Here is a 27,786-nt window from a genome sequence, read left to right on the forward strand (position 1 = left end):
TAAAACTATTGCGTGTGATTAAAATAAAAATTAAAAATAATGAGTCACACTATGAAACTTTTGGGAGAAGATTATTGAAGCCTGTTTAAGAAGAGAGACCCATATCTTGGTGAACCAATTTGGCTTTATGTCAGGTAGATCAATGACTAGAGCTATCTACTTATTCAGGAAGCTCATGGAAAGATATAGAGTTAGCAAGAAGGATCGACATATGGTCTTTATTGATCTGGAAAAAGCCTATGATCATGTCTCTAGGGATTTAATTTGACATGTTCTAGTGAAAAGAGAGGGGTCGAGTAAATATGTGAATGTAATTAAGGATATGTACGTATAAAGGCGTGGCGATTAATGTGAGATTTGTGGGTGGTCAGAGTAAGGAATTCCCAATTACGATTGGGTTGCATCAGAGGTCAACCTTAAGCCCTTATTTATTTGCGCTTGTCATAGACGACTTAACCAAGAGCATTCAAGACAGGTCCAGTTGTGTAAGTTCTTTGCTGATGATATCGTTTTGGTGGATGAGACAAAAATAGGGATTAACGTCAAGTTAGAGCTTTGGAGATCAACCTTGGAACAAGAAGCTTTAAGATTAGTAGAACGAAGGTAGAGTAGATGATGTGTAATTTTAGTAATATTGTGATGGATACTGACAATGTGCGAGTCAAAGAAAGAGAGATACTGCAAAGCGACTATGTTAGATATTTGGGATCAATCATAAATAAAGAAGGTGACATAAAGGATCATGTTTCACAGAGAATTAGAGTGGGATGACTGAAGTGGAGAGGTGCGTTTGGAGTACTATGTGACCGACATATTTCTTTAAAGCTTAAAGAAAAGTTCTATAGGACTGTTGTACGACCAACTATGATGTATGGGACAGAATGTTGGGCAGTTAAGAAGTGTCATATTGAGAAGTTATGTATAGTTGAGATGAGGATGTTATGATGGATGTACACAAAAACTAGGAAAGTAAGAAATGAATGTATTAGAGTTGACTTTGGAGTTGCTCCGAGAGAGTTGTTTGAGGTGGTATGGTCATGTTCAATGGAGGCCTAGGGACATCCCAGTAAGGAAGAGTCATATGATCCCGATTGAAGGAACTAAAAGAGCTAGGGGCAGTCTTAAAATGACCATAAGAGAAGTTGTGAGGAAGGACATGCATAGTCTATGTCTTGTACCAAGTATGACCTCAGATAGAGCCTATTGGAGGGCCAGGATCCATGTAACAGACCCCATTTAGTTGAGATTCTCCTGACTTGCTGGGGTGCGTTTCTTTTTTCTTTCCTTCATCATTCATCTTTCATTTTTTTTTGGGTTAATTCCAAATGCCCCTCTGAAAATGGCCAAACGTACGGTTGCCCCCCTAAACTTTCACTAATACAACGCCCCCCTGCTTTCCAAACTAAGTACTAAAATAGTCCCTCCCGTTAGTTTCAGACGTTAAGTGATAACAGAACCCAGTTTTTAAAAACTTATGGACCATTCTACCCCTTGATAGGGTAGAATGACCCATTTGCCCTCATGACCTTTAGAGCAAGGCAAAAGATGGAATCAATCTTTAGGGCTGCAACTCAAGCCTGCAACTCATTTCACCCCCAAACCCTAGCTATCTTCTCCCTTGCGATTGGCGACCACAATGGTTGCTGTGACCACCATGCTTGCCGTGACCACTATGCTTGATGCTGCGACTGATAGGAGCTGAGACAGAGTGCACATTACTTGCTGCTGCGACTGAGAGGAGCTGAGATAGAGTGCACATTGCTTGTTGCTGTGACTTACTACTTGAGAGGACAAGCTACTGTTGTGCGGCTGCTGCTAGTGGTGTGCGCCTGCTGCTAGTGGTGTGGGCCTGCTGCTGTGACTGAGGAGCTGAGACTACCTTTTGTTGCGATGGAGACTAAAAAAGGTAATGCATCTCCATTCTTAGTAAAGCTGTCCCCTTATTACCTCTGATTCAAATCTGAAAGAAGAATAATTTCAAGACAAGTCTTGAAATTGGTTAGCCAAAAACACTTGTTAGTTGTGAAATCTCTGAGATACAACGCAAAGCAGATGATGGCACTAAAAAATGTGTTGGAAGTAAAATAGCATCAATAAACATGGTCATCCCTGACCTTGAACCCGAAAGAGTAACACCCTTATCATCCATGAAAGTTTCAATTCAGGTTTGCTGCTGTTAAGATTGAATCTTAAATGATTGTAGTTGATAATTTTGCAGGGAATATGTCTGCTATTAGTGTGAATGAAAGCAGATCAAGGTACTTGAAGTTACCCTTCAAGCAATGCCATTGTAGCAAAAGAGCTGTTGTGAGAGTCTCGAACTCAGTAGAGAACCCAAACAGACCCTACTACAGTTGTGATGACAAATTCAGGGGTGGTTGCAATTTCTTTCAATGGTGTGATCTAGGTCAAATGGCTGAACCAAGTCAAGTTACCGTCACCAATGAGGCACCAAACATCATGGGGTCTAACATTATGGGTGAAAATATTATAGAAGAGCAACAGAGGATGCTGCCACAGAGTAGGGAAGAGCTCTACAGTCTGAAGTACAGAGTGAAGGCTCTAGAGAAGTCAAATGAGGCTCTAGTGAAGTCAAATGAGACAATGAAGTTAATGTGTGGATTTATGTTAGGGTTATTTCTAGTGAACCTTGTATTATTATTCTGAATATGTAATATTTAGATCCTAGTATGTCTTTGAAAACTTTGTGGTTTGAATGAATGAATGAATAGAACTGTACTGCTCTTTCTTGTTGAGATCTCTCCTTCAATTCCTTGTTTGATCAACTCCTTATTTTTTGATCTGAAAGGCAGAAAAGAAGAATTTACTTGTTCCGGGTAGGATTTGACATGGTTGGAGGAGCCTTCCTAAAGCATGGTTTCACAGCTTTCTTGGGCTCTTTCATGTGTCCATTCAGGTTCTTTAGATTTACAGAAAATGAATGAGAAATGGTTAAAAGATGGAGTTGATGACTTAGCTTATATTGGGAAATATTCTATAAGAGAATGTGAGTATGAGATTTTCCCTTTTTCTAAGACCAAACCCAGATTTTGGGAGAAATATTGCACCCACAGACCAGCAGGTCAGCTCCTTATTTTTGGGAGAAATATTGCACCCATAGCCTCTTTAATACCCCAATGTGTGGAGAGAATCTGCTGGTCAAACTCCCACAATAGCATAAATCAATATCAGCCAAAAGGGGGGGTCAAAACAGAGCTGCTGCCAGCACTATTTGGTGATGATCCTTTGCTGTGTTTAATATGAGCATCATTCAATATGTGCTCATATTATGACTCCAAGAAGAGAGGGAAAAAACAGAGAAGGCCAAGTTCCAGAAACAGCAAATGGAAATAGAAGGTGCAACCAAACTGAAGCTTGAATGCTTGATTGAAATATTCCAAATTGTAGTCATAATCATGCAAGTTCAGTACTTTCAACTCTTATAATCATAATCATGGAAGTTCAATAATTTCAAACAACATACACATAACAACTGACATTGTTCTTGCAGCAACTTCATCCTAAACACATAAAACCACTCAAATAATAACAACTCATTGTTTTTAAAACACCATACACAACACCCTAAACACATAAACTACTTATAGTACAACAACTTCATTCTTGGCAGCTTCTCCATCCTTGACAGCAACTTCATCCTTGGCAGCTTCTCCATCCTTGACAGCAACACCCTCCTTGACAGCAACTCTCCATCCTTGATAGCAAGACAGCAACCAAGAGCCTTTGGCAGCAACTCTTACCCTTGACATGGATGAATCACATCAAATAAAACACATAAGTCTTTGCTTATACATCAACTTTAACCAATGTTGCAAATGAGCAGCATATTAAGATAGCTGATACATACCAAATCAACTTGGACCTTGCTGTTGGGCTGTTGCCTTAGCTCTCCTTGCCTTTTCTTTGGCAGCCATCCTTGACCTTTCTGCCCAAGCCTTATCTTGTTCAGCTACATTAGAGGTTGTAGTTGAATTTTGAGAAGACCTTGTTACTCTCTGAGAGGGAGTTGGCTCTTCATCCATGCGCTTCCTCTAAAAAATTGCATCACCAATATATAAGATACTAGAAAATAAACAGTAAATTATTCTAGTACTCAACACAATATAATGAAAATCAAACATTTGAAGTTATAAATAATTACCTTGACACCACTGCTTCGAGAAGAGGATGGGCCTTTTCCTTTACCCTTAATTGGGCCTCCTTTGCATGTCCTCTTATTGTAACCATATTCTTTGCATCTGCCACACCTAATACTGGAAGACTTCCTCTTGTTGTCTTGCTTAGCTGGCTCATCAGCTTCTCTCTTTCTATTTTTACTAGGTCTACCAATTGACTTCTTCATAATAGGAGGAAGCAAGGCAGTGTCAGCTAAATCCTTCACATCAGACAGTGGATGAATCATCTCACCATTGGCCATGAGATACCTCTCTGTAGTCAGATATGGGTCACAATAATCCAACTCTACTCTCCTGGTCCAATTATTAGTTGCGCCAACATGTTTGCATGGCAAACCAGTTGCTACCCAGGCTCCACAGTCACAACTGTTGTTTCTTAGGTTAACCACATAACTATTCATACCATCTTTCACCTCAAATTCATCTCCTCCAACATACACCGCATGGCAATACCTGACATCTTTTTGCAACACATCAAGCTTCTTTTGTATTCCGGGAGTCAACACATGTTCATAGGTGCAACCCTTAGCATACCTTTTCTGAAACCTACCCATCAGTTTCAATCTAATTTGATCAACTAAGGTAAGTATTGGCTTGCCTCACAAGGGTCCTACCCACTGATTGAATGACTCTGTCATATTATTGGTAATGTGATCACTCTTGGCTTTGTGATCAAAAGCATGTCTTGCCCACATACAGATAGGAGTCTTCATCAACCACTCATATGCATCGGGCTTCTCTTCTTTCATGGCATTCATAGCCCTTTGAAAACCCGCAACATTATATGATTTACTTGCTCTCCAGAAATATCCCCTCAATGCAGGCCCACCTCCAAATTGTGTCTTGAAATTATTATACATATGTCTACTACAGTGCCTATGATGTGCTACTAGGAACTTGATTCCAATTGCTTCAATCAGACCCTACAAATCAAAATAGAAAAATAATAAATTATAAACTATTTTTTGGATTACAAACTATTATTATTATATACATGACAACCAAACTGACAACTTACTTTTTGTTTGTCTGTCATGAATGTAAATGGTTCCCCAGCAGGAGTGACAGTCCCAATGCACGACAGCAAGTGATGAAGAAAGAATAACCAACTATCTTTACACTCTGCATCAACCACACCATATGCAAGGGGAAACATACCATTGTTCCCATCAATTGCAATTGCTGAAACCAATACTCCGCCATATACTCCCTTTAGATGACAGCCATCAAGGCCAATGAATGGCCTACATCCCTTCGAGAAGCCTTGCTTATATGCATCAAAGCATATAAACAGTCGCTTGAATTGTGGATTTACTAGTATCACTCCATGCTGCTCTTGTCCATATCTATTTGCATTCTGGTATTCAATCACAAATTCTGTCCCAGGGTTTCTTTCCTTAACCATAAGCCCATAATTTTCTAACTTCTTATATGCCCTTGCATGACTGCCAACAATTTCTTCATTGACAATACTTTTAGCCCTGTACAACTTATTCTTAGTAGCTTTCACACCATATTTTTCTGAAAGATAGTCTTCCATTACATTGATGTCCATATGTGGATCTGCCCTAACATTGGAAGCCAATTTCTTTGCTATCCATGCTGCAGTTACACCCTCCTTTTTCATACTAAGCCTCTGACATGTGTGATTGGGATTAAGTGTCTTGATTACAAAGGTGATCCCATCACTGTTAGGTGATGCATGAATCCTCCATGGACACCCTCTCCCACTGTAAATGCCAGTAACTCTGTTCTTATCATTTTTCTTCTTCAAAATCTGAATTCCTTCTTGAACTTCATATTCCATCAACACCTCTCTAAACTGATTAACATTTATAAACTCTTGACCAACACTCAGTTCAATGTGTTGGTCTACAGCACCATCTATGTCAAACATTTCCTCTCCCTTTTCAGACTCACATTCTGTACTTGTTGTTTTATTACTTTTCTCCTCTCTTATGTCCTCATTTCCTTCTTCTTCAAATTCTGAATCATCTTCACTTGTACTATCAGACATTTCATCTGATTCTCCTGCCATGTAATCATCATCTGATGTGTCAGTATCTTCCACTTCATCTCCTCCTTTTTCACTGTCATGTACATTACTTGCTGCAGGAACAAGTGGATCAATGGTAGTAGAAGTTGTGCTAGTAGGCCTAACAAAGACACCACCTCTGCCTACACATCTACTTGACATGCCAACCTCTTCAAAAGCCATACCAGTGTCACTCAATGTTGCATTACTTTGATTGAAAAATGAGACACCAACCGCACTTCTATTAGGTCCTCCAAGAACAGCAGTGTGGCTAGAATCTGTCCTCACAGTAGCATTCCCCACAATGGGTGTAATCATAGTCCCAACTGTGGGTGTAACCCCCTACCTGCTGTGGGTGTGGCTGATCTTGCAATTGAACCACCCCTACGTACAATAACTTTTGGTGGCCTACTAAAACTTGGTTGTCTCTGAATTTGATTCTCAATCAACTCAACAGGAGTAACCACAGCTGCTCCCACTTCTGGCCGATCTATTACAGTATCACCACTAATCACTCCCACTTTGTGCCCATTTACGGTAGTACATCCAGTTTGCTCGGTTACTTGTACATCGTAAACATAAAGATGTATATAATCCATCTCAGTGCACTCATCAAACATCTTTATTATATCATTGTCACTCTGCACATCTACATCTTTCATGGATGTTACATATTTCACTTTAAAATTGACAGACGATCCCTTGGGTATATGACTCAAAACTGAGTTGTATATATCCCCAATCATCTCAAGATAACTAAACCTATCCACATGTACCAATTTAGATTTAGCCCTCATATAATGGTACACCACCATGCAAACCGTATTAGCCATTCAACAAATTTATGCCTGTAATCATAACCAAAACTCAAGTACTTAACAAAATATTAGATTCAAGCATACAGTTAATCAGATTTAACAATTTAACAAATCAATATCCTCTAGCATCAACACAAACAGTTTCAAAATTTTGTAGCTTCAAGTATGAACACAGACATGAAGGATGGGGTTGAAACAGACAAATTCAAGTCATTGGGTTGGGCCTAATTTTCAAGAATTAACAAGGATCATACAAATCAGATTCATATATTGGAAAATCTCCTGCCTCAATACATTGCTTTAATCCATCCATTTCCATTCAACTTAATGCTTCCCTCCAATTCCATTCACGTAATTTATCCAAATATAAGAATTATAAATAAATAAAAAATCAATAATAATAACTCTGATATCAGAAACAATCCATATATCTATAAGGATTTAGGGAGAAATTTTCTTCTTTACTCTGTTGCAAATAGAGATCTTTCCCTTTGTTGCAAACAGAGATCTTTCATATGTTGTAAACAGATATATGATCTGATTGAATTCTACCCCATATCCGATGGAAATAAAAATTATAGATTACCCCCAAACTCCAAATATGATCCCTAAACCTCCAAATTAAGCAATAATATGATCCAAGTATCAAAGTTCAACCAAATTCATACCAATTTCAACCAATTGAATAACAAATTACATAAACCCTAAACCTATTTAACATAAATCCTAAACCTATTTCACAAAAAAAAACCCTAGTTTAGCATCGTTTCAGTATACACAATAATCAAAACGAGATAGACCTTAGTTTGTTAGGGGTTTTCACTTATAGTGTATAGGAGGTCCTCTAATAGTGGAAGTTGTAGTAATGAGATGAAGACTTGCAGGTTCTCTATTACAATCGTCGGTCCTTTCTTCTCCAAGAACAACGCCGAAGATGAAGTGCAAGAGCAAGACCACAACAGTTTCCTCACCTGGCCACGAAGATGCAGTGCACGAGCGAGAGGAGTTCAGTACCTTCACTGGCCGCGAAGTTGAAGTGTAAGAGAGGAAGAACACTTATAGCGTTGAGTTGCAGGAATGAGATGTAGGGTTGGCCGCGAAGATGAAGTGTAATAGAGGAATAAGGTCATATGGTTAAGTGAGAGCAAATGGGTCATTCTACCCTATCAAGGGGTAGAATGGTCCATAAGTTTTAAAAAACTGGGTTCTGTTATCACTTAATGTCTGAGACTAACGAGAGGGACTATTTTAGTACTTAGTTTGGAAAGCAGGGGGGCACGTTGTATTAGTGAAAGTTCAGGGGGACAACCATACATTTGGCCATTTTCAAGGGGGCATTTGGAATTAACCCTTTTTTTTATCTTCCATCTTGCATTCGTCATTTTCCAATATTCTCTCTCTATGGAAAACTTTCTCTTGAACCTGTACTAGTTGGCATTTCCATTGGTGCAAATTTCTTTGGGAAAATTTCATGTACCTCCCTTGAGGTATGACTAATGTACATTTTCACTCATGAGGTTTGGAAATTTTACGTAAATCAAAATTCTAACTTTTAAGGTCTACAATTTAACGGAATGGATGCTTTTGTTACTGAGTTTGGAAGCAGGAAAGGTACGCACGGGTGAAAGTGTATATAAGTCATACCGCGTTACGTGAAATTTTCCCAATTCCTTTTTGGAACGAGTCACTTCGAGTGAAGGGAGTAGGTTTATCAAAAAAAACAAAAGTGAAGGAGAGTAGTAACTTTGAAGAATCCGTCAAAATGGCGTTCAATTCAAACCACAAACCCTACAATCGGCATACTAATTAGTAATAGAGATCGACACTGACAACGACATTCCCTCGCCACTGGTGCATTCTCCAATACCTAAAGAGCTTTCGACTCCGACAATACGCCATGAATTTATGAAAGTGAAGACACGAAAAGCTACTTGTTCCGTTCCGATTACCGACATCTCACACTCATCAGCTGATCAGCCTCTCGGTTTCCCATAAAATAATGCAAAAAAGAGAGTGCAGATTCCATTTTATCTAAAAAGTGCTAAGGGTAGCCTTAGTTACTTGTGCTTTTTGTTGGGTTAGATTTTTCCTCCTCTTCTCTGCTGTCATTTTCTTCGTGTCAAAGTCTCAAGTCTCTCTAATGCGGAATCTCCTGTTGTTGGTCTTCAGTCTTCATTATTCTCTGGTGAGCGACGACTTGACCATCTCCCATGTTTTACTTTGAATTACGAGTCTGAACTCTCCCTGTTTCATTTTTCCATGGAGATTTCTATTGCTTCTATATGGGTTTGGTGTTTTTTTTCTTCCAAGATTAGAGAGGAGAATGGTTTTTGTTTGAGCCCCTTCTCTTCCGATTGTTGTTGGGTTTAAACTTGATTAGAGAACGGGATAAAATCTTCGGAGCTTCCTTCCATGCTGATCCATTTTTCTCTGTAAAAACTGAAGCGGGGGAGGACATGAAAGGGGTTCTGAGAAGTATGTTACCTATTAGGGCTTCGGTTTCCGTCGAGGAGGATGATGTGGAGTACTCGTTTGCTGTCGAGTACAATGGTCCTCCTCTGTCATATGATCTTCCCCGAGTTGTTCCTATCGATATCAAACGGATTCCAACTGCTACAGTCGTCGCCCGTGCTGTGTTGTCCGATAAAGTGGCCTTGCCGGTTGTCCAGCCACTCCTCGCAAAAGATCCTCTCAACAAGAAATTGTCCAACGAGCTAACCCATGGTTTTAACGCCGACGTTTCGCCCACTTCCGTCATAGCATTTGAACCGCGAAGTAGAGATGACCATGATTTTCGATTGTCGGATGACTTCAGTAGCTCGGGCACTTTAGGGTTCTCAAATGGACAACATGGTTCTTGTGACTCATCGGATGTTATAGATGATGGATCCGGTTTGTTAGGTTTCTCGAATAGCAGGGAACGTTCGTGTGAATTGTCAGGAGGAATAGGGCGTTCAGGCATGTCGGATTTTTCTAACAGCCATGATGACTCGAATGAGTTATCTGGAAGTCCCGTAAATCCGCCGGAGTGGGGCTCAATTGAGTCCGATCTGAGTTCGCCGTCTCCGTTGGAAGACATTTCTTCTTGCAGGGTAGAGGATGCCAATGATGTGCCATCTTGCCATGTTAAAAGAACATCGGTTGTAACATTCGTTGATGCTGGATCAAGTGAAATGGTTCAAGAGGAAGTCAGCTCTAACGCACAAGAAGTCAACCGAGAAAAAATTGGGACTGAAACAAAGGGGCGGAAAGGGTCGTGTTATCGCTGCAATAAAAGAAATCGATTCATAGAGAAGGAGGTCTGCATTGTGTGCAACGCAAAGTATTGCAGCAACTGTACGTTGAGGGCGATGGGGTCGATGCCAGAGGGAAGGAAATGTGTTACTTGCATTGGGTCTCCCATCCACGAGTCAAAGAGAGGGAGCTTGGGTAAATGTTCTCGAATGCTGAAGCGGCTTCTTAGTCAGTTGGAAATTCAACAGATAATGAATGCTGAGAAATTATGTGAAGCAAATCAGCTGCGGCCAGAGCTTATTTCTGTGAATGGGAAGCAACTTAGTCAAGAGGAGCTAGTCTTCTTACAGAGCTGTCAAAACCCACCGAAGAACCTAAAACCGGGACTTTATTGGTATGATAAAGTATCTGGTTTTTGGGGAAAGGTGAACTATTATTGCATCCATAGGATTTCTGTTCTCGGTTTCCTTGTAATGTTAAATAATTGCCAAACTTGATGTTGTGGATGAATTCAACAGGAAGGACAGAAGCCATGCAGGATTATTACTGCTGAGCTAAATGTTGGGGGTCCTATCATGCGAGACGCTAGCAATGGAAACACTGGAATTCTTATAAATAATCGCGAGATTACTAAAGTAGAACTTCGGATGCTTAAGGTTCTGTGTTCTGCATCAGCTTAAGTTCTGTTGAAATTTGAATTGTCATTGTCTAAACAATTAATATCAACACCATTCTGTTAAACATTGCAGTTAGCAGGAGTACAATGTGCAGGAAAGCCACACTTTTGGGTGCATGCGGATGGATCGTACCAAGAAGAGGGCCAGAAGAATACGAAAGGGAAAATATGGGACAAGGTGCAGTCTGCATTTTGATGTCATATATTCACCTGTGTCTTTGTTATGATTCAATTTTTTTGTGGATATTCATTAATTTGATTTAAATTTAAACTTATCCATTTTTTTTGGGGTGGGTACGGGTGGGGATTTATTACTTTTCAGCCGGGGACAACGCTTCTTTGTGCTTTTCTGTCGCTGCCAGTTCCTTCTAAGGCTTCAAAGACTCGTCAAGAAGGTGTTAATAATCTGGCGAACGGAATTGCCCCGGACTACCTTGGGCAAAGAGCAATTCAGAAACTTCTTTTAGCCGGATATAAGGGATCTGGGTCAAGTACCATATTTAAACAGGTAAAGCCTATTTTAGGTAAATCAACTTTATCCTTCAATTGCTAAGTTGTATTCTATTTATTTATGGATTATTTGATACTAGAAACAATGGAAGGAATTGGAGGGCAAGGATCTATGTAGCCAAAATGACCTAAAATGACCTTAGGAGAAGTGGTGAGGAAAGACATGCATAGCTTAGGCCTTAGGCCTTGTATCAAGTATGACCTCGCATAGAGCTGATTGGAGCATGTAGCCGACACCATTTAGTTTGGATAAGGCGGAATTGTTGTTGTTGTAAACAATGGAAGCAATTGCTTATTCCATGCTGTGTAAGGTGTTATTTTTGGGTAAATTACACATCACCCCTTGATTTTCAAACGAAACTCAGATCACCCCCTGGTTTTTGAAAAAACTCAAATCACCCCATCTACAGTAACGGTGTTAGTCTGCTGGTAGTTATTGGTGTGAAAGGACTATTTTACCCTTGTACTAAAACATTACAATTAAATTTACAATACTACCCTTCCTTCATCTTCAACATTGATCAAGGGTAGTTTAGAGATTTAAATTTATTTAACTGATTGACATCATCACTTAACAGCACAAAACTAATGGTAGGGACTAATTTGTCATATTGAGGTCTAAACCAGGGGGTGATTTGAGTTTCGTTTAAAAACCAGGGGGTGACGTATAATTTATCCTAAAACTTTATTTCTTTACTCTTATTTGTAGGCAGTTTTCATATCATGTAGTTGCATTATCTGTTGCCCACAACTCTATTGCCTTCCAATTTTTCAGACATGGGCTTAGTGGTAGTAGAACCTTTCTCTCTCTCTTTTGTGTGTGTGTGTGTGCCTGGGATGTGGGTGTGGTTGTGAAGAAACTTGGTTCATGCTGTAAAGAACAGTGTATGAACTTATTGGTGAGACAATTTCTTTTGAAGGTTACTGGTGAGATAATTTTATTGAAATAGAAGTATAGAACATCCCAGAAGCCAGAAACAGTGACTTGATAAACTCAAGAAGAAAAGCAAAGGTTGCACTTACCTCTCTCTCTCTCTCCCTCTCCCTCCCCTTATCTCTTTATCTCTCTTTTCTCTCCCCCGCTCGACGTCCACCTTGTTTCAAGGATGGTGTGAATAGGGATACAATTGTTTTCCAATAATGATAGAGATAAGGAGCGCACATTCGTTGGGAAAGAGGACAGACAGAATAGTCATTCAATTAGATATAGATTTCGATGGATAGAAATGGAATTAAAAAGCTAAACTGGCAACTGTTTCCGTCTCCGTTTCCTTCTCAAGGAACTATTCTTCCCTTCACTTACCTTCTTCCATGCCAGAACTTCAGAGATTCCTGAGACAGGAATCCCCCTTGTAGCTTCGAATCAGATGTTCCGGTAAGGATGCCTCATCAATCTCTTTCTAACTTTGAACCCAAAAACAAGTGTGTTGTCGTTTCTCTTTTTCATATGAACCTTTAAATTTTCTGATTTTTGCTGCATTTCAGTCCTGAAACCTTGGATCAAGAACAAAATCAAGATGAACTGTGTCTGCCTTTTGTTCCCTCCCAGGCTCCCACACCCCCTCTCCGGCTCTCTCCCCCTCCATTACGACTGTCACACTCCTCCCCCGTCTCTCTCTTCCCCACCTGCATCGTCATTGTGGTGGTGCTGTTGCTCCTGATGGTGGTGGTGCAGCTGTTGGAGGTAGTAAGAGCTCAGGCTGCTTTCGTCCCCCTTCATTAGAAAGAGTAAGAGATGTGGGGGATATGGGCAAAATTGGAAATATAAAAAGAGAAGGAGCCTTAAACTTAACATCTGTGAAATGTGAGGTACCCCAAACATAATATTTATGAAATGTGAGGTACCTCAAATATAATATATCAAAGGTTAGGTACCCCAGGCATAAATTTCCAAACATAAGGTACCCTAGCTGTGATTACCCTTTTTTCTTTCTGTTCTAGTCAAACAACCATAGCCTTAAGTTTCTCTACTTCTTTCTAGTATTTTTGGATTAGGAAAACCTAATTGTTGCCTGCTTCTTCATTATGATGGCCCATCTTTCATACTATTTATATTTTATAAAGAATCTACATGGGCTTTTTAAGCTTTAGTGTAGAATTTAGTGAGATAAGTAAGCACAGATCAGTGGTGAATAAAGAGATCATGGAAAAATTATAACTTATTGTGATGGAAGGATTGTTCCAAATGAAGCTTTTTAAAAAAAAAAAAATAAAAATTAAAGTTTGGAGGAATCAGTGGTTTGAATTAATGATATGCTTATTTCAGGCCAAGATTTTGTACAATTCTGTCCCTTTCTCAGAGGATGAACGTGAAAATGTCAAGCTGATGATCCAGAGCAATGTATACAGATACCTGGCTATATTGCTTGAGGGGCGTGAACAGTTTGAGGAAGAAAGTTTGACCGAAATGAGGAAAGAACAATCTTGTGAATCCGGTGTCCAAGGTATAAGTTGATGCTACTTGTTCTTCGCTTCTGCTTTTTGCATTTTTTCCTTCACTTGGATTATAGATGATATCTTATTTTATCCACTTTATGATGAGACCTCTGGTGAAGGACTTGAAATTATGCATGGTAATTGGCTGGGGGTTTATTGGTAAAACATAAATTCAATCTTTTATATTCAATGGTTTTTAATAAGCATATTAGCATAAAGTGTAGAAAGTTCAGCATCAGTCTTCCATATCGAATTCTCTGATTTATTCATGACATTTATATATGGTAACTGCAGATTTGTGTGTCTCAGGACAAGGAAGCCTGTGACTGTCTGCGTAATTTTAGTCATGTGGATGATTGATCTGGCTATCAGGCATAATTGTTGTATCTTATAGCATAATAGCTAAACAGTTATTGTGTTTACATGTTATTGCATACAGTTATTTTTATATCTCATTTTCACGCTTTGCCTGCAATAATTGTAGAAGTAATGCAGAATTCCAGCAAGAAGAGAAGATGGGCTTGTTGTTTTGGATTTGGTTTAGTTTATGAGTTCCAACTGAACCTATGTTCAAGTTTGGTTTAAGTTAGGCTTAATTTGAGTGCCCATGGGTTCCTAGACGGGATTAAGTAGTTAGTTTATTTTTTATTTATTTTTTAATGTTAGCTACTTAGGCTATGTATGGCAATGTTTCTGTTTTAATAAACTGATTTTGGGTCCGGCACATTTTTTGTGTTCTGTGTTTTTTGAGCGTTTCTGGTCCTGAAATACTGTATGGTAACACTGGAAAAAAATGTTTCTGTAACTAGGAAGAAACAGAAACCTGTATGGTCGCACATAACAGAATTGATTCTGTTGTTTACCAAAAATTACGTAAAATGCCACCTACACCATAATTTTTGTACTTATGTTTTTTGAAAAAAAAAAGAAGCAAAACACCATCATTAAAAACTACTTAAATTGTTTAGATACTACATCCATGAGTATGAATTTGACCAAACCATCAATTATAAAACTACCATCAAAGTGAAGTGACCACCATAACCATCATTCATCCAGTACATTTTAAGATGAAAACAACCATAAATAATCTATTACCAACAATCTCATAATAAAAGATTGCAGTAGAATAGATCAGTCAAGGGTACGGAGGAGTATAGACTTCCGGTGCGCAGGGCATGAAATTAATGCCTCTCCATTGCGGGTCAGACATAATCTTCTTAAGTGCTTTCTCATATAATTCTTCATCTAGCTTGTACCATGACTCAAGCACCTCCATGGCTCTAGTAACCCCCGTACATCTGTTCAGCATTCTGGGTTGAAGCAGTAGACAAACTTGCATCCCTTTCTATCCTTGATCTACTCATGTCTTGAATGGCCTTGCAGGCCATTGACAAGTCATTGGTCCTACTCCTCCTCCTTTTCGTATTTGGACTTCTATTATGGCTGTGGCTAGTAGCTTCTGTTCCCCCCCCCCCCACAAAAAAAAAAAAAACCAGAATATGTTTTTCAGAATGTTACCATGTAGAGCCTTAGTGGTTAGTGAGTGCCCACACCCGAAGGAAGAAGAAAAAGAAGAAGCAGCCCTGAAATTAGGGCTTAGTTTGGGAGCTGCAGCTTAGGTTTGCATTTTAGTATTTTCCATACTTGGTTTTATTTCAGATTATTTGTAAACTTAAATTGAACCGGTTCAAACCATGGTTCAATTTAAGTGATTTAATTAAATCTTTTATTTTAGTCGTACCCTTCCACGATTTATGAAGGAGGGATTTAGATTGTACTAGGATTTGGCCTATGGCCATATTATAAATAAAAGAAAATCGTGGGAGGCTCCCCCACAGTTGATTAATTTAAAAAAAAAGAAGACTTTGTGCTGCCGCAATTGTTGCTGCTGCTGCTCCTTAAGAGCTTGCATCCTTGTGGTTCTATCAAGGTGGAAAGGGTAGGTGGATTGCCTACGACTCCTTGCGCCGTGATGGCCGGGAGGATTCCTAAGTTTGAAGGTGGTTCTATCCTTCTAAGTTCTCAGCTGCTGCCATTGAAGAACCTGCAATTCCAGTGAGTATTTAATATTTTCAGTTATTCCCTTCTTCTCCTAATCCTCTACAGCCTACTCTACAGCTCCCCATTTATGTTATTTGAATTCCTAAACCCTAGGCTCATCTATAACCTGTCCAGCCCAATTCCCTCCATTAATCTCATCCAAACTTCATCCACAGCAGCCTTACCCCCTCCCCTACACTCGACAGTAACCCCTGCCCCATCCTTGCATTAAACCCTAGAATCTCCGTCACCTCCATTAAAACCTAAAACAACCTAAAACCTGCCCAGACCTAACCAGCCATTAAAACCCCCCATATTTGGATCAAACATCCCTCTCCCTATTTGGGAAACTCGATCTCAACCCTAGACCAAACCCTCCACTATAAACCCTAAAACTCATCTCTTTCTCTTTTCCCAAAACCCGAAACCCTAACCCTAAATTTCTGAATTTTAATATTTTTATTTAAACATCATCAAACCTATACCATTAGCTTCCCCTAGACCTGCCTATCATTACTAAATAAGATCCAACCTCAATACCCTACACATAACCTTAGAAATTGACCTAAACTTCAATTCTGCCCTATTGCAATTGCAGAACCAGCAGCCCCTTGGTTCCTTTATTATTAGATCCTGGATATCTGGCCTCTAGTAGGTCCTTTGCCTATCTAGAGCTACATTAGTTAGTCAATAGCTTCTAGGAGTTACTAGTTTTGGTTCTCTTTTTCTTTAGTAGTTGGTATATTTCGTTTCTAGAAGAGTTACTAGATTTTGAGTTGGTTGTTAGTCAAGTCTCTCCTACACATGGAGAGTTACTAAATATGTATTCATGCTTCGAAATTTATAAATACAAGTTGGGTTAAACATGCCCACTGATTTTGGCTATTGAAAAAAAAAACTTGTGTTCTCTATGGAGATGCATGCTACTGTGGTGAATCAGCAGCAACTCTAGGTGGTGAAGCCTCTCATAGGCCTTGGTGGTGAAGCCAGGTCATATCCCTTTCCCCCCTCTCTATTCTCCGTCTTGTTCTCAGTTTCAGCGAGCTACAAGGTGAGTGTGGATGTCTAACAAGGTAAACTGAATCCGTCTTCTTCTGAGTTCGATTCCACCTTCCTTGTGTCCATTTTCTTAAGAGATCTACACGGTTTAATAACTTACTACTTTTTGTTTTCCTTGAGTTTCTATTTTCTGTTCATCGTTGTTATTCACCATCAACCATTGGTTTCCTATGAAATTTAGCCACTAGTACAGCAGACTCAGGCCAGCCTTTGACAAGTTTTTCAGCTTCATTGGTGGGCTGGTTCTTTAGTTATTGATCTTCTCTATGTCTGCCCTATTGTTTTCTAAGCTTAGCGCTTTTACTGAGAGGGAGAGGACCTCTCTAGATTGGGGTGGTTTTGGGCCTAGTGGCTTGGGCCATGAGCCGAACCTGTGGATCTGTCTGGCCATGGGCTGATCTTGGGTGCTTGGCATGGCCAAGGCAGGCCTGATGTGCGACCTGCATCAGCATTGTAGAAGGAAAGGACTTTTTGAGCTGTCCAATGTCAATAAAGATATTGGAGAATGGAGATGACCTATTTGATGTACATTTTTGGTCTCTTTTGGTTTGTAGGAAACCCAATGAGAGGGCTGATTTTTGGTTTAGTGAGTACTAATCCTTTATATTCAATCTGAACAAAATACAGAAAGAGTGGCATTGGCTGATGGTCTAGGCTTGACCAATGTGCAACCCTACTTTAGCATTTGCTACCATGACTGTGTAAGCTGTCCAATCATATCAATAAACAGATCTGGGAGACACCCATACAGCAAATATTGGGTTTGCCTTGATGCTGGGTCAGGCATTGGGTGGGCTAAATTTCTTGGCTAATCAGCTTAAAAATTTGGTTTGTATGCTGTTGCAGGTTTCTGTATAGTCCTTTTATTCCTTGTTCAATAGAATTTTATTTCATTACTGGTTAGGGAAGGTGAAGGACACTGATGTTATGACTTAAACCAAGCTTAGTACTTTTGACTGAAGAAATCTCTTGTACGAATGGTAACCTTGGCTACTACTACAATGATCACCTTGGCAAAATATATGTCCTATAGGATGTTCAACACATTTACTTTAGAGTTAATATATGATTAGTATTCTGTGTGATGGTCGGAGTGTTGGAGAGCTGAACACTGATTTCTTTGCAAATAACTTCACACTGCATCTTGGTACACCACTGGTAGCTTCCAAGACTTATCTGTGACTAAGATTTATATGTAAGTTTCTGCAATTGTTTATGGAGTACTTTTGCTAATTGATCCTGAAATTCTCCAGTTCTTTGGATTGTAACTTCTTTTTTCCTGGTTAGGAGATGTACATCCAGCATGAACCTGTAGTAATCAAATCTTAATTATAAATGGAATGATGTGTCTGATAGTAAAACCTGTTACTACAGGGAATGCCAGTGGGAGTGATGATAAAACCGCCTATTCCATTGGCCCAAGGTTGAAGGCGTTCTCAGATTGTCTTCTCAAAGTTATGGTGTCAGGTAATTTGGAAGCCATTTTCCCTGCTGCTACTCGAGAATATGCTCCATTAGTTGAGGAGTTGTGGAAGGATGAAGCTATTCAGGCCACATTCGGACGAAAAAGTGAACTACAAATGCTACCTGCTACTGCTAGTTATTTTTTAGAGCGGGTAAGATCATGCTTTATGCTTCTTGTTTTCTGGCTTTTAACTTTATACAACCTGGAAGTGTTAGGGAATCTGATATTATTCATGTTTCTTATGATCATGGATTATGAATTTTTTGGGAGTATCAAGCTTAAAAATGTGGCATGGGTGCTAATATACTGTAGTAGAGGGACATTACTCTTAATAGACATTCCTAACTGCACCGGATATATTAGTTTATCATTGATCTGCATTTAACAAATGTTTATTATATGTGGTAAGTGGTATAAGTGATATGTCTATTCTACTTTCTAAATTACATTGATTGAGAAACTAAACATGATAAAATGGCTCTATGCTCTGTGTTGGTTGGATCTTAAGCAAGAAGGACAAAGCTGATAAAAGATGGCAATATAAAATCTCAGAAGAGGAACAAAAGAGTTCCTTGGAGATGTCCTTCTTTCTTGTACTGAATGAGGGTTAATGGGAACTTTTCCCCATCTCTCCACCATAATTACATCTGAATGGTTTTATATTGATTCTTTTCTATTATATACTAATCCTCACTAATGCAGATCGAATGATGGATCTGCAAGTGATAGGCTTAATTAAGGATTGGTGGAAGAAGACTCTAGTCTGCTGGTTGATATTCTGAGTTATTTTCCCTCTAGTTTTGGTTACCTCCTGTAATCAGGTGCTATCTCTCCTCATCTCTCGTCTTATTCTTCCTAATCATATTCTTCTATCTACTGTTCCCCTCATAATCTCTCTCTCTTCTTTTGGTTATATCAATCTGACAAACGGACTAGTTGCCTGCTGATTCTGAGTTTTGATCTTCAAATCTGGTCGTCTAGATGCTGTTTGTATCGTTATAGGTCAGTTTGGCAGTTCTGATTATCTGTTCCTGCAATATCTTCTCAGATCTTGAACATAGCTCGAGATATAAGCAATATGGGAGTCAACTATATTTTGATTTTTGATATCGAAGATTTTATATCTACTCATAGGCCTAGATTCCTTAGAGTTCCACCAGAATATCAGGCTGTTGTGTCCTCTAATTTGTGAGTTGTCTGAATTTCTCTAAATTGCCTAATTCTGATTTGTTTGGTTTCTTAAAGATCCTGGACTGTTAGGGTGGTTTCAGCACCTTTGATTGCTTCTAGATTCTTTTCTAGAACTCTGAACCACATCAAGTGGTCCCTGGATTTCTATAGTTTCTGGGAATAAACTAGTGTTGGTGAGTTGATTCTTCTTGCATGGTTGAGAGTAGCCACTCGGAAAAAGGGTGAATGTGGTGACATACTCCCAATTGGCTACCAGCTTAGCTACTATTGGTCTTGAATGATCCGGAAACAGGATTCTGAACCTGTGGAGTCTCACTAGCATGTCAATGCTTCTCATACATTTGTTTGCATATCTCCACGTTTGTAATTCTGAGCATGTGAGGATACTTTTGTAACACTGTTATAAGTTATGAATCCTAAACTTTTCTATTCTGCAGGTTGTTGAGATCTCTAAGACAGATTATGAACCTTCCAATGCGGACATCCTATACACTGAGGGAATCACTTCATCAAATGGGCTTGCATCCATGGACTTCTCATTCCCACAGTCAGCATATGATGGCAACCGTGACACTGCTGACGAGCATGATTCCTTGCTGAGGTCGGTGCCCATTTTTTGTTCTCTGGTTGTTGTGCATAAATACATGTTAAGTTGTGATTCTATAGGAGTTGTGGACCCCTATTGGACTCCTATACCTATTGGACCCTCTCATATGCAGCGGTTGTAGTGTTAGGCCTACTCTTGATAGGGGGAGTGTCCCTATTGTGAGAGAGTCGTAGCTAATGGCTAGAGTTTTCTTTAGTTAGTAGTTTCTGTTTATAGTTAGTTTCCTATTTGACTCGGTTTCGACAAGGGCTGAGATGAGATGAAGTGCGAGATAAGGAACATGCATTTTCTCGGCCAAAATTTCAGCATCTCATCGAGATTTTGGACTGAAATTTTGGTATCTCGCCGAAATGACACAAAGTCAGTTATATAAATATCATGTTTCAACTTGTTCTCAGTCTACTTGATTGTTTTGCCAGTTTGTGAAGAAAACAGCTCCAAATCACTTATTTGCTTTAAATCTTACCAAAATTAGTTTGGAACACTCGGATTTGATGCTCAAGAACAACATGTGGAGGAGATTTCAAATTTGAGGTCCAACCTCTTTGGTGGCTGATATTCTTGATCCGAGTGGCTGGTCTGCCCCATCCTCCTCCAGCCCTGTGCTTAATAATATTTGGAATATCTTGCCTTCTATTTCTAGAAGACCCCATAATAGAGGTGATTGTGTTACTTGGCTGCCGAATTCTTCAGTCTCCTTCAGTTCCAAAGCTGCTTAGGATCACATCCGCTCGCGCAGCCCTCTTGCCCCTTGGAGGAATCTGGTTTGGTTCAAGCACCACATCCCCCACCACTGCTTTACGACATGGAGAGTTTTTCAGATTGTCTTCCAACGCAGTCTTTCCTTCGGCACCGGCATATTGCGGTCTCCCCAAGCTGTGATCTTTGTTGGAATGCGGTTGAGGACTCCAACCATCTTTTCTTTGCTTGTCCTTTCTCATCCTCTATATGAAAAGGCATCCTCGCAAAATGCTGGCCAAGAAACCATAGGATTCTTCCTTTTGACAGAGAATGGGTTTGGGTTGATATGACTTTTGGTGGCCATTCCCTTTGTGACACGGTCGAAAAATTGGCTTTTTGTGCTGTCATCAATCATATTTGGATGGAATGCAATATCAGGAAATGGACGACCAAATCTCGCTCTCATCAGCAGATTTGGGATTCCATTTTCTTTGAGATTAAAGCTAAACTTAGCTCGTCTCCCCCCCTCCACTTGTTTTGATACCCCAAGGAACATGCTCATTGTTGTTTCCTGGGGGCTTACCTCAATCTCTCTTCGGGCTTCTGATTCCTCTGTCTGAGTCTTTGCGTATTATGTATTTTCTTTTTTTCTTCTCCTCTCCCTCCTAATTTGAGGGCTGCTGTATTTCTCTTTCTCTTTGGTAATGAATTTTTTATTCACCCAAAAAATATTAGGATGAGCATATAGGTATAGGGAAGACTTGGTAGTTGTTGGTTAGCATTGTTAAATGTTTACTCAAATTATATTTGACTCTATGTAACAAACAATGTTAGATGTGGTTTACGAAATGGTTCATTATTTGATGTCTTTTCATGCCTATTGCTTATTTAAGTTGTTCTACTTGAATTATGTGTTCTAATACTAAAGACTGTGTGGAATAGGTTTTATATATATATATAGCGTACACTACCAACCTACGGTCCTAAGCATTTTGGGTGATGTTTAAAAAAAAACTAAGGGTTCCACCATGTTTATAAGGCCTAAAATAGGTTGTCTTGCAAGTTTCATTACCTAATTAGGTCATATGGCTCCTGAAACCAAGGGCCGAAATTTGAAAAAAAAAAGAAGCATTAAACTCGGTCAAGATAGCTCGATGATTAACCGAGACAACTCGATTTTTTTGGGCTGACCGAAACCAGCCGAGTTTCCAAGACCTCGAACCTTGATTACTAAAGGAGTGTGGGATGACATGAAGCTAACCTTCTTTCAAGAGAAAAATATATCCCGTGTTTATGATTTATATGATAAACTATTTACTTTCAAGCAGGGAGAAAGCCATAGACCACCTGTTACTGGATCTAATCCTCTACGAAAAGTAAGAAATTCCGCATGTTTTGACCAATTTAAGGTGAAAAGTTGGTCCTTGAAGGCATACTTTTATTCATGGGAAATTTACACTTACCTTTCTTGTGGTATCATGTAATTACGATAACACCCGTCAGTTTTGGATAATTACTCATGCCCCCTACTTTTTAAAAAAGTTAATAAATGCACCCATGCCGTTAGTTGTTCTGTTAGTTGCAAATGGTAAGAGGTTTTAAGTCATTTTATGACCAATATACCCTTGATAGGGTAGAATGACATTCTTGCCCTCTTCTTCTTCACCTCACCTCTTCTGATCCAGCGCTGCCATCTAGAAACCGTCTGCTTCTTCTCTATCTTCTCCTAATTTTCTAAACCCTAACCCAGAGTCATGACCGCCGACCTGAAAGCTGGATTTGATTCCTAGTACCTCAGTGGTCACAGAAGACTCCTTTTGAAGCTTAAGAGTGAGAACCTTATAGTGGAAAAGATTCCATCTGGGAGTTCAGTGTCCTGAGATACCCGCTTGAGTAAACTGAAGGTAAGGGACAAATATCCACTTGGTACCGAACATGCTTGTGGGAAGGCCACTGAGGGTATGCGGTTTGGAAATGCAGGCGTGTTGTTTGATAAATAGCATAAAGTAAAGGACCATTTACTGACTCTCACTGTTTCTAAGATGGGAGATGGATCCAAAATGAAGGTCTGGGAGTATAATTGGGTTTGCAAGTTGCCTACTACTTTGGTTTTTCGATGCATTGTACAATCTGGTGCTGGATATCAGCACTTGCAGTGTTAGTTGGAGGTTCTGGAAGAATGATGTGAAGAGTTTGTGGTTGGGATATGTCTTTGAAACAAGGTTCTTACTATGGAGATTCTGGAGAACAGGTGGTGGGTCCCAGGTCTAGAATAGGATCTAGGGAACCATACTCAAACCAGGATGTGTTTGGAAAGATTTAAGAAATACGGGCAAAACTGTAATTTCAGGACAATAGTGCACCCTCCTTGAAGGCTAAACAGATTCTGGGATGAAATCAAACACCATATTGCAATCCAGAAACGTTATTCTACAAACAAAAACACCAAAATACTTTTTTGGTGAGAAATGAAACAGAAAGACACGTAACGTTATCAAACGGTACCTTAGAAAAAAAAACTAAGTATGGATCCACCTAACACTACTGACTATATCACTTGGACAGCAGCTCATTCTTCTTCTTCTTGCAGATGTAGGGCTGTAGCTCTGCATCAGTTAGTAAGTGTAGTTTCTTACAATGCTATACTGATAACTCAGTATTTGTTCGCCGTTGAGACTAAGGTGGTTGTGTTAGATGTTTATGTCGATGACATTATTGTATCTGGTAATGATACATCTAGTGTTGGAGGTAAAATCTTTTCTACATCAACACTTTCAGATGAAAGACTTGGGTTCCCTTAGCTATTTTCTTAGTATTGAAGTACTACAAAGCAAGAAAGGGATTAGTCTATCACAATGGAAATATGTGAGTTGGATCTTATGTTTGAAAGTGGTATGCTTGCATATAAACCAGTTGATGCTCCTATTGATCCACATTAGAAGTTTGGCACAGTTAATGGTGAAGTGTTTGATGATCTGCATCAGTACAGGAGATTAGTTAGGAAGCTTATTTATCTAATTGTTGCTAGACCTGGCATTTCTTTTGCCGTGGGTGTTATTAGCCAATTTATAGTCACCGAAGAAAGTTCACTGGGAGGCAACTTGTCGTATCTTAAGGTACCTACACGGGGTTCCACGGAAGGGGCTCATTTATCGTCTACATCAGAATGTTGATCTGGTAGGGTTTTCTGATGCTGATTGGGCCGGTGCTGATGGTAATAGATCTACCATGGGTTATTGTATGTTTATTGGTGACAATCTTGTCTCGTGGCATAGTAAGAGGCAAACAACTGTCTTGATCCAATAGTATAGAGTTGTTGCTCATACAGCAGTTGAGTTGCTGTGGTTGAAATAACTTCAAGAGTTGGGTTTCCAATTACTCAACCTATGAAGATGTTTTGTGATAATCATGCTGCAATCTACAATGTTAGCAACCCGGTGTTTCACAAGAGAACCAAACATGTTGAGGTTGACTGCCACTTTGTGCGGGATGTCGTTATAAAGAAGCTGATTGTTACTCCATTCATTTCATCTGCTGACCAGTTGGCTGATCTATTTACCAAGTCTCTTTTTGGTCCTACTTTCTAGAAGTGTTGTTCCAAGCTGGGCATGAGTGATTTATATGCTCCAGTTTGAGGGGGAGTTTTAAGTTGTACTCCTATAGGAGTTGTGGAACCTAATTGGGCCCTCTCTTATGTCGCGGTAGTAGTGTTAGGCCTACTTATGATAGGGGGAGTGTCCCCATTGTGAGAGAGTCATAGTTAGAGTTGTCTTTAGTTGGTAGTTGTTGTTTATAATTCCTTTGGATGCTAGTTTGCATATTATAAATAAAACTTACCTGACCAGTGATTAAACACACACTGAGCCTATTGCTGGTTCAGTTTCTCCCTTTTCTCTCCATCGTTTCTCCCTCTCTCTTCTTCTTCTCTTCTCCGATCTCTAGCTGGTTGAGTATTAGTTCTCTCTCAAGTTACACACATGATTTGCTTGACCTGGGAGGTCAACTAGACGAAAAAATTTCTGGTTAGTTGTGCATTTATCCAATCTATTTGTTTGTTTTGAATGGATAGGGATAAAGAATGACAAATGCTCCATTAACTGGTTTGTAGGGTCTTCCTGTGAAACTACTTTAGGATGAGATCCATAAATGTGATCCATCAAATGTTTTACCCTACCCTCACTTACCGCTGGTGGTTTGTACAGTTTATGGATGAAACTGCCGTCAAGGTGATGTCCTAAGACTGAAATATGGGGGTATTGGAGACACACACAAATGACACTTGTTTCGTCTTGTTTTGGAAATTCAATTCAGATTGGATGGTGAAAATAACTGCTAAACAGTGTCTCCTGCCTTATCACGAGTGTCGTCAAATGTTGCCCCATCCCACTCATAAATTTGGGTGGTACCATGATGGCTTCTTCAAATTGATGTCCTGAGAGTTATGTGTACATGCACACACACAGCGCTCTTGTTTTCTCTTCCTTTTGAAATCCAATTTTGATTGGATTGGAAAAATAACTGCTCAACGGTTTCACGTTGACAGATGCAAAAAATGCAAACAAGGTTCATAGGCACCTAAATGGCCTGAGGCATACACATCATTTTGCTACATTCATTTTCAGGGTAAGAAAATGCCAAAAAATAGTAGAAAGACGTATGAATAAGGTGTATTTTATTGAAATAGTAAAACTTAGAATATTAGAATGAGATGTGCTTTATTGGACATATTAGTACCAATTCCTGAGTAAAATTAAGTACGGTGTAGTTGCTATCATAGTTGCCACACAAAATTTAGGGAGCTATAAAAATATACCAAACCCGGCACTTGGCTTTGCCTTGCACCTCAGGTGCTTTGCCTGGGTCGTCCTGTGACAACACTGCTTGAAAGGAAAGGTTATTAAATCTTACCACATTCTTATGAGTGTCAAGATGCAAATGTTGATGTTTGGCATGCAGACAGATGGTCTGGTTGTTAAAACAATTAAAAGTATTTCTTGTTAATATTTGATTGTTTGTTCTTTCAGGTATCAACTCATTAGAGTGCCTGCAAAAAGCCTTGGGGGAAACTGCAAGTGGTTGGACATGTTTGAAGATGTCAGAATGGTCATCTTTTCTGTCGCCTTAAGTGATTACGACCAATTTTGTGATGATGGGAATGGGTCCACAATAAATAAGATGTTGGCTAGCAGGAGGCTATTTGAGAGTATTGTCACTCATCCTAGTTTCAATCAGATGGACTTCCTTCTGATACTCAACAAGTTCGATCTGCTTGAACAAAAGATTGAGCAGGTCCCTCTTACTGTATGTGACTGGTTCAATGACTTCGATCCAGTGACCAGCCGCCATCCTTCCAACAATGACAGTATCAACAATCTCCCTTCCCGAGCTCAGCAGGCTTTCTACTATATTGCTGTCAAGTTCAGGACACTCTTCTCTTCTCATACTGGACATAAGTTGTATGTTTCACTGGTGAATGGGTTGGAGACGGATACTGTTGATCAAGCACTCCATTATGCAAGTGAGATTCTGAAGTGGGATGAAGAAAAAAGGTGTTTCGGTGTCAGCGAGTTCTCAATTTACAGCAGCACGGAAGCAAGCTCCTCTTCCCATTGATGTGTTGAATGTGAATGGCTTGTAAATGCTCCAGTTCTTTGTTTTACATCACTAATCGGTGCTAGTGTACATATACATAATTCGTGTAAACTGAAAAGCAAAAGAAAGAAAAAGGGAATTTTTTTTCGGGAGCAAGTGCAACCTTGAACCCTGGCCAATGAATGATTCTTAAACTATTGTAGCTTTATATTTGTCCGAGTATAATTGTATTGAAAAAGGGCAGTTATTATCACTCCTCTATACTTTACCTATATTTACTCATGCTCCCTTTCTTTAAACTTTGTTTCTGATACCCCGTACCCCCCTCCCCTTTCCTCCCTCCCCCTGCCCAGCAATTCCACCCCATCTCAACATGCAAGACTGCAACCTCTGCCTCACCTCCCTTTCCTCCGTCTCCAATCCCCTCAACCCTGTCGTCTCAGATGCCCATCCTCATGGATTATGGGAGGCTATTGGAAGATCGTATCCATCAGATGATTCTCTTCAACTCCCTCCAATGTAGTTTCACAGCTGTGGGGATCATGAGGTGATCCGCTTCGAACCGGGATAATACTTCAACTGGACGCAGTTGGATTTAAAAGAAACCAGGCAGCGCCTACCTTCATCCATGAAACAAGTACCTACTTCAATTTAATTCCTATTTAGTCAAAGGTACAGCATCCAAAGAACACTGACAGGGTAGTCAGACATAAATATATTTGATGATCCGGCTCTTCCAAGTATTCCGCTAATAAATTACGGGTTTTCCATCATTAAGAAGGTCTACTTCCAAGTTCCAAATTCTGTTCTGGATGACCCCCATTCGATTGGAGCAACCGATTATGGTTTCAATGCTCCATTACGATCGAGCATATGTAGTGCTGTCCTTTGATACAACCTACTGAGTCCAATTCCCAAACAAAAGGGATAACGGCTGGCACCTTTCGACAATAAGAGAGGTTTAAAGAAGGGACAATGTTCTCTGTGCCGCGGCGTAGCCTGCGTCCAGACACATGGGCAGCTTGTGCAGGGGGGGCAGGGTGGTCATTGCACCCACCCCCATGTGCCTGGGTGCAGGCTGCATTGTGGCACAGAAAAGAACAGAGCCCCAAAAAAGATCCCAATTTCGATAATTTAGTTAAACGGAAATCAACCCTCTTCCCCACCACCTATTGCAAATAGGCCTACAATGCTTTCAGGTTGTTTTACTCTGTACCTTCTTTCTAACTCTGATATATACTAC

The 27,786-nt window shown here is 39.7% G+C and overlaps 1 protein-coding gene across 1 annotated transcript; it reads left to right on the forward strand.

The window, feature by feature from the left end:
- The first annotated feature begins 9,479 nt into the window (after nucleotides 1-9,479).
- LOC122658893 (extra-large guanine nucleotide-binding protein 1-like) lies at nucleotides 9,480-26,661 on the forward strand. The gene is made up of 8 exons (XM_043854046.1): nucleotides 9,480-10,708; nucleotides 10,802-10,939; nucleotides 11,033-11,137; nucleotides 11,282-11,467; nucleotides 13,736-13,913; nucleotides 18,382-18,623; nucleotides 20,101-20,264; nucleotides 25,976-26,661. Exons 1-8 carry the CDS (start codon nucleotides 9,506-9,508, stop codon nucleotides 26,562-26,564), a joined length of 2,805 nt encoding a protein of 934 aa, XP_043709981.1. The 5' UTR covers nucleotides 9,480-9,505; the 3' UTR covers nucleotides 26,565-26,661.
- The last annotated feature ends 1,125 nt before the right edge of the window (nucleotides 26,662-27,786 follow it).

Source organism: Telopea speciosissima, chromosome 4, assembly GCF_018873765.1.
Source record: "Telopea speciosissima isolate NSW1024214 ecotype Mountain lineage chromosome 4, Tspe_v1, whole genome shotgun sequence".
In the NCBI taxonomy this organism is placed as follows: domain Eukaryota; kingdom Viridiplantae; phylum Streptophyta; class Magnoliopsida; order Proteales; family Proteaceae; genus Telopea; species Telopea speciosissima.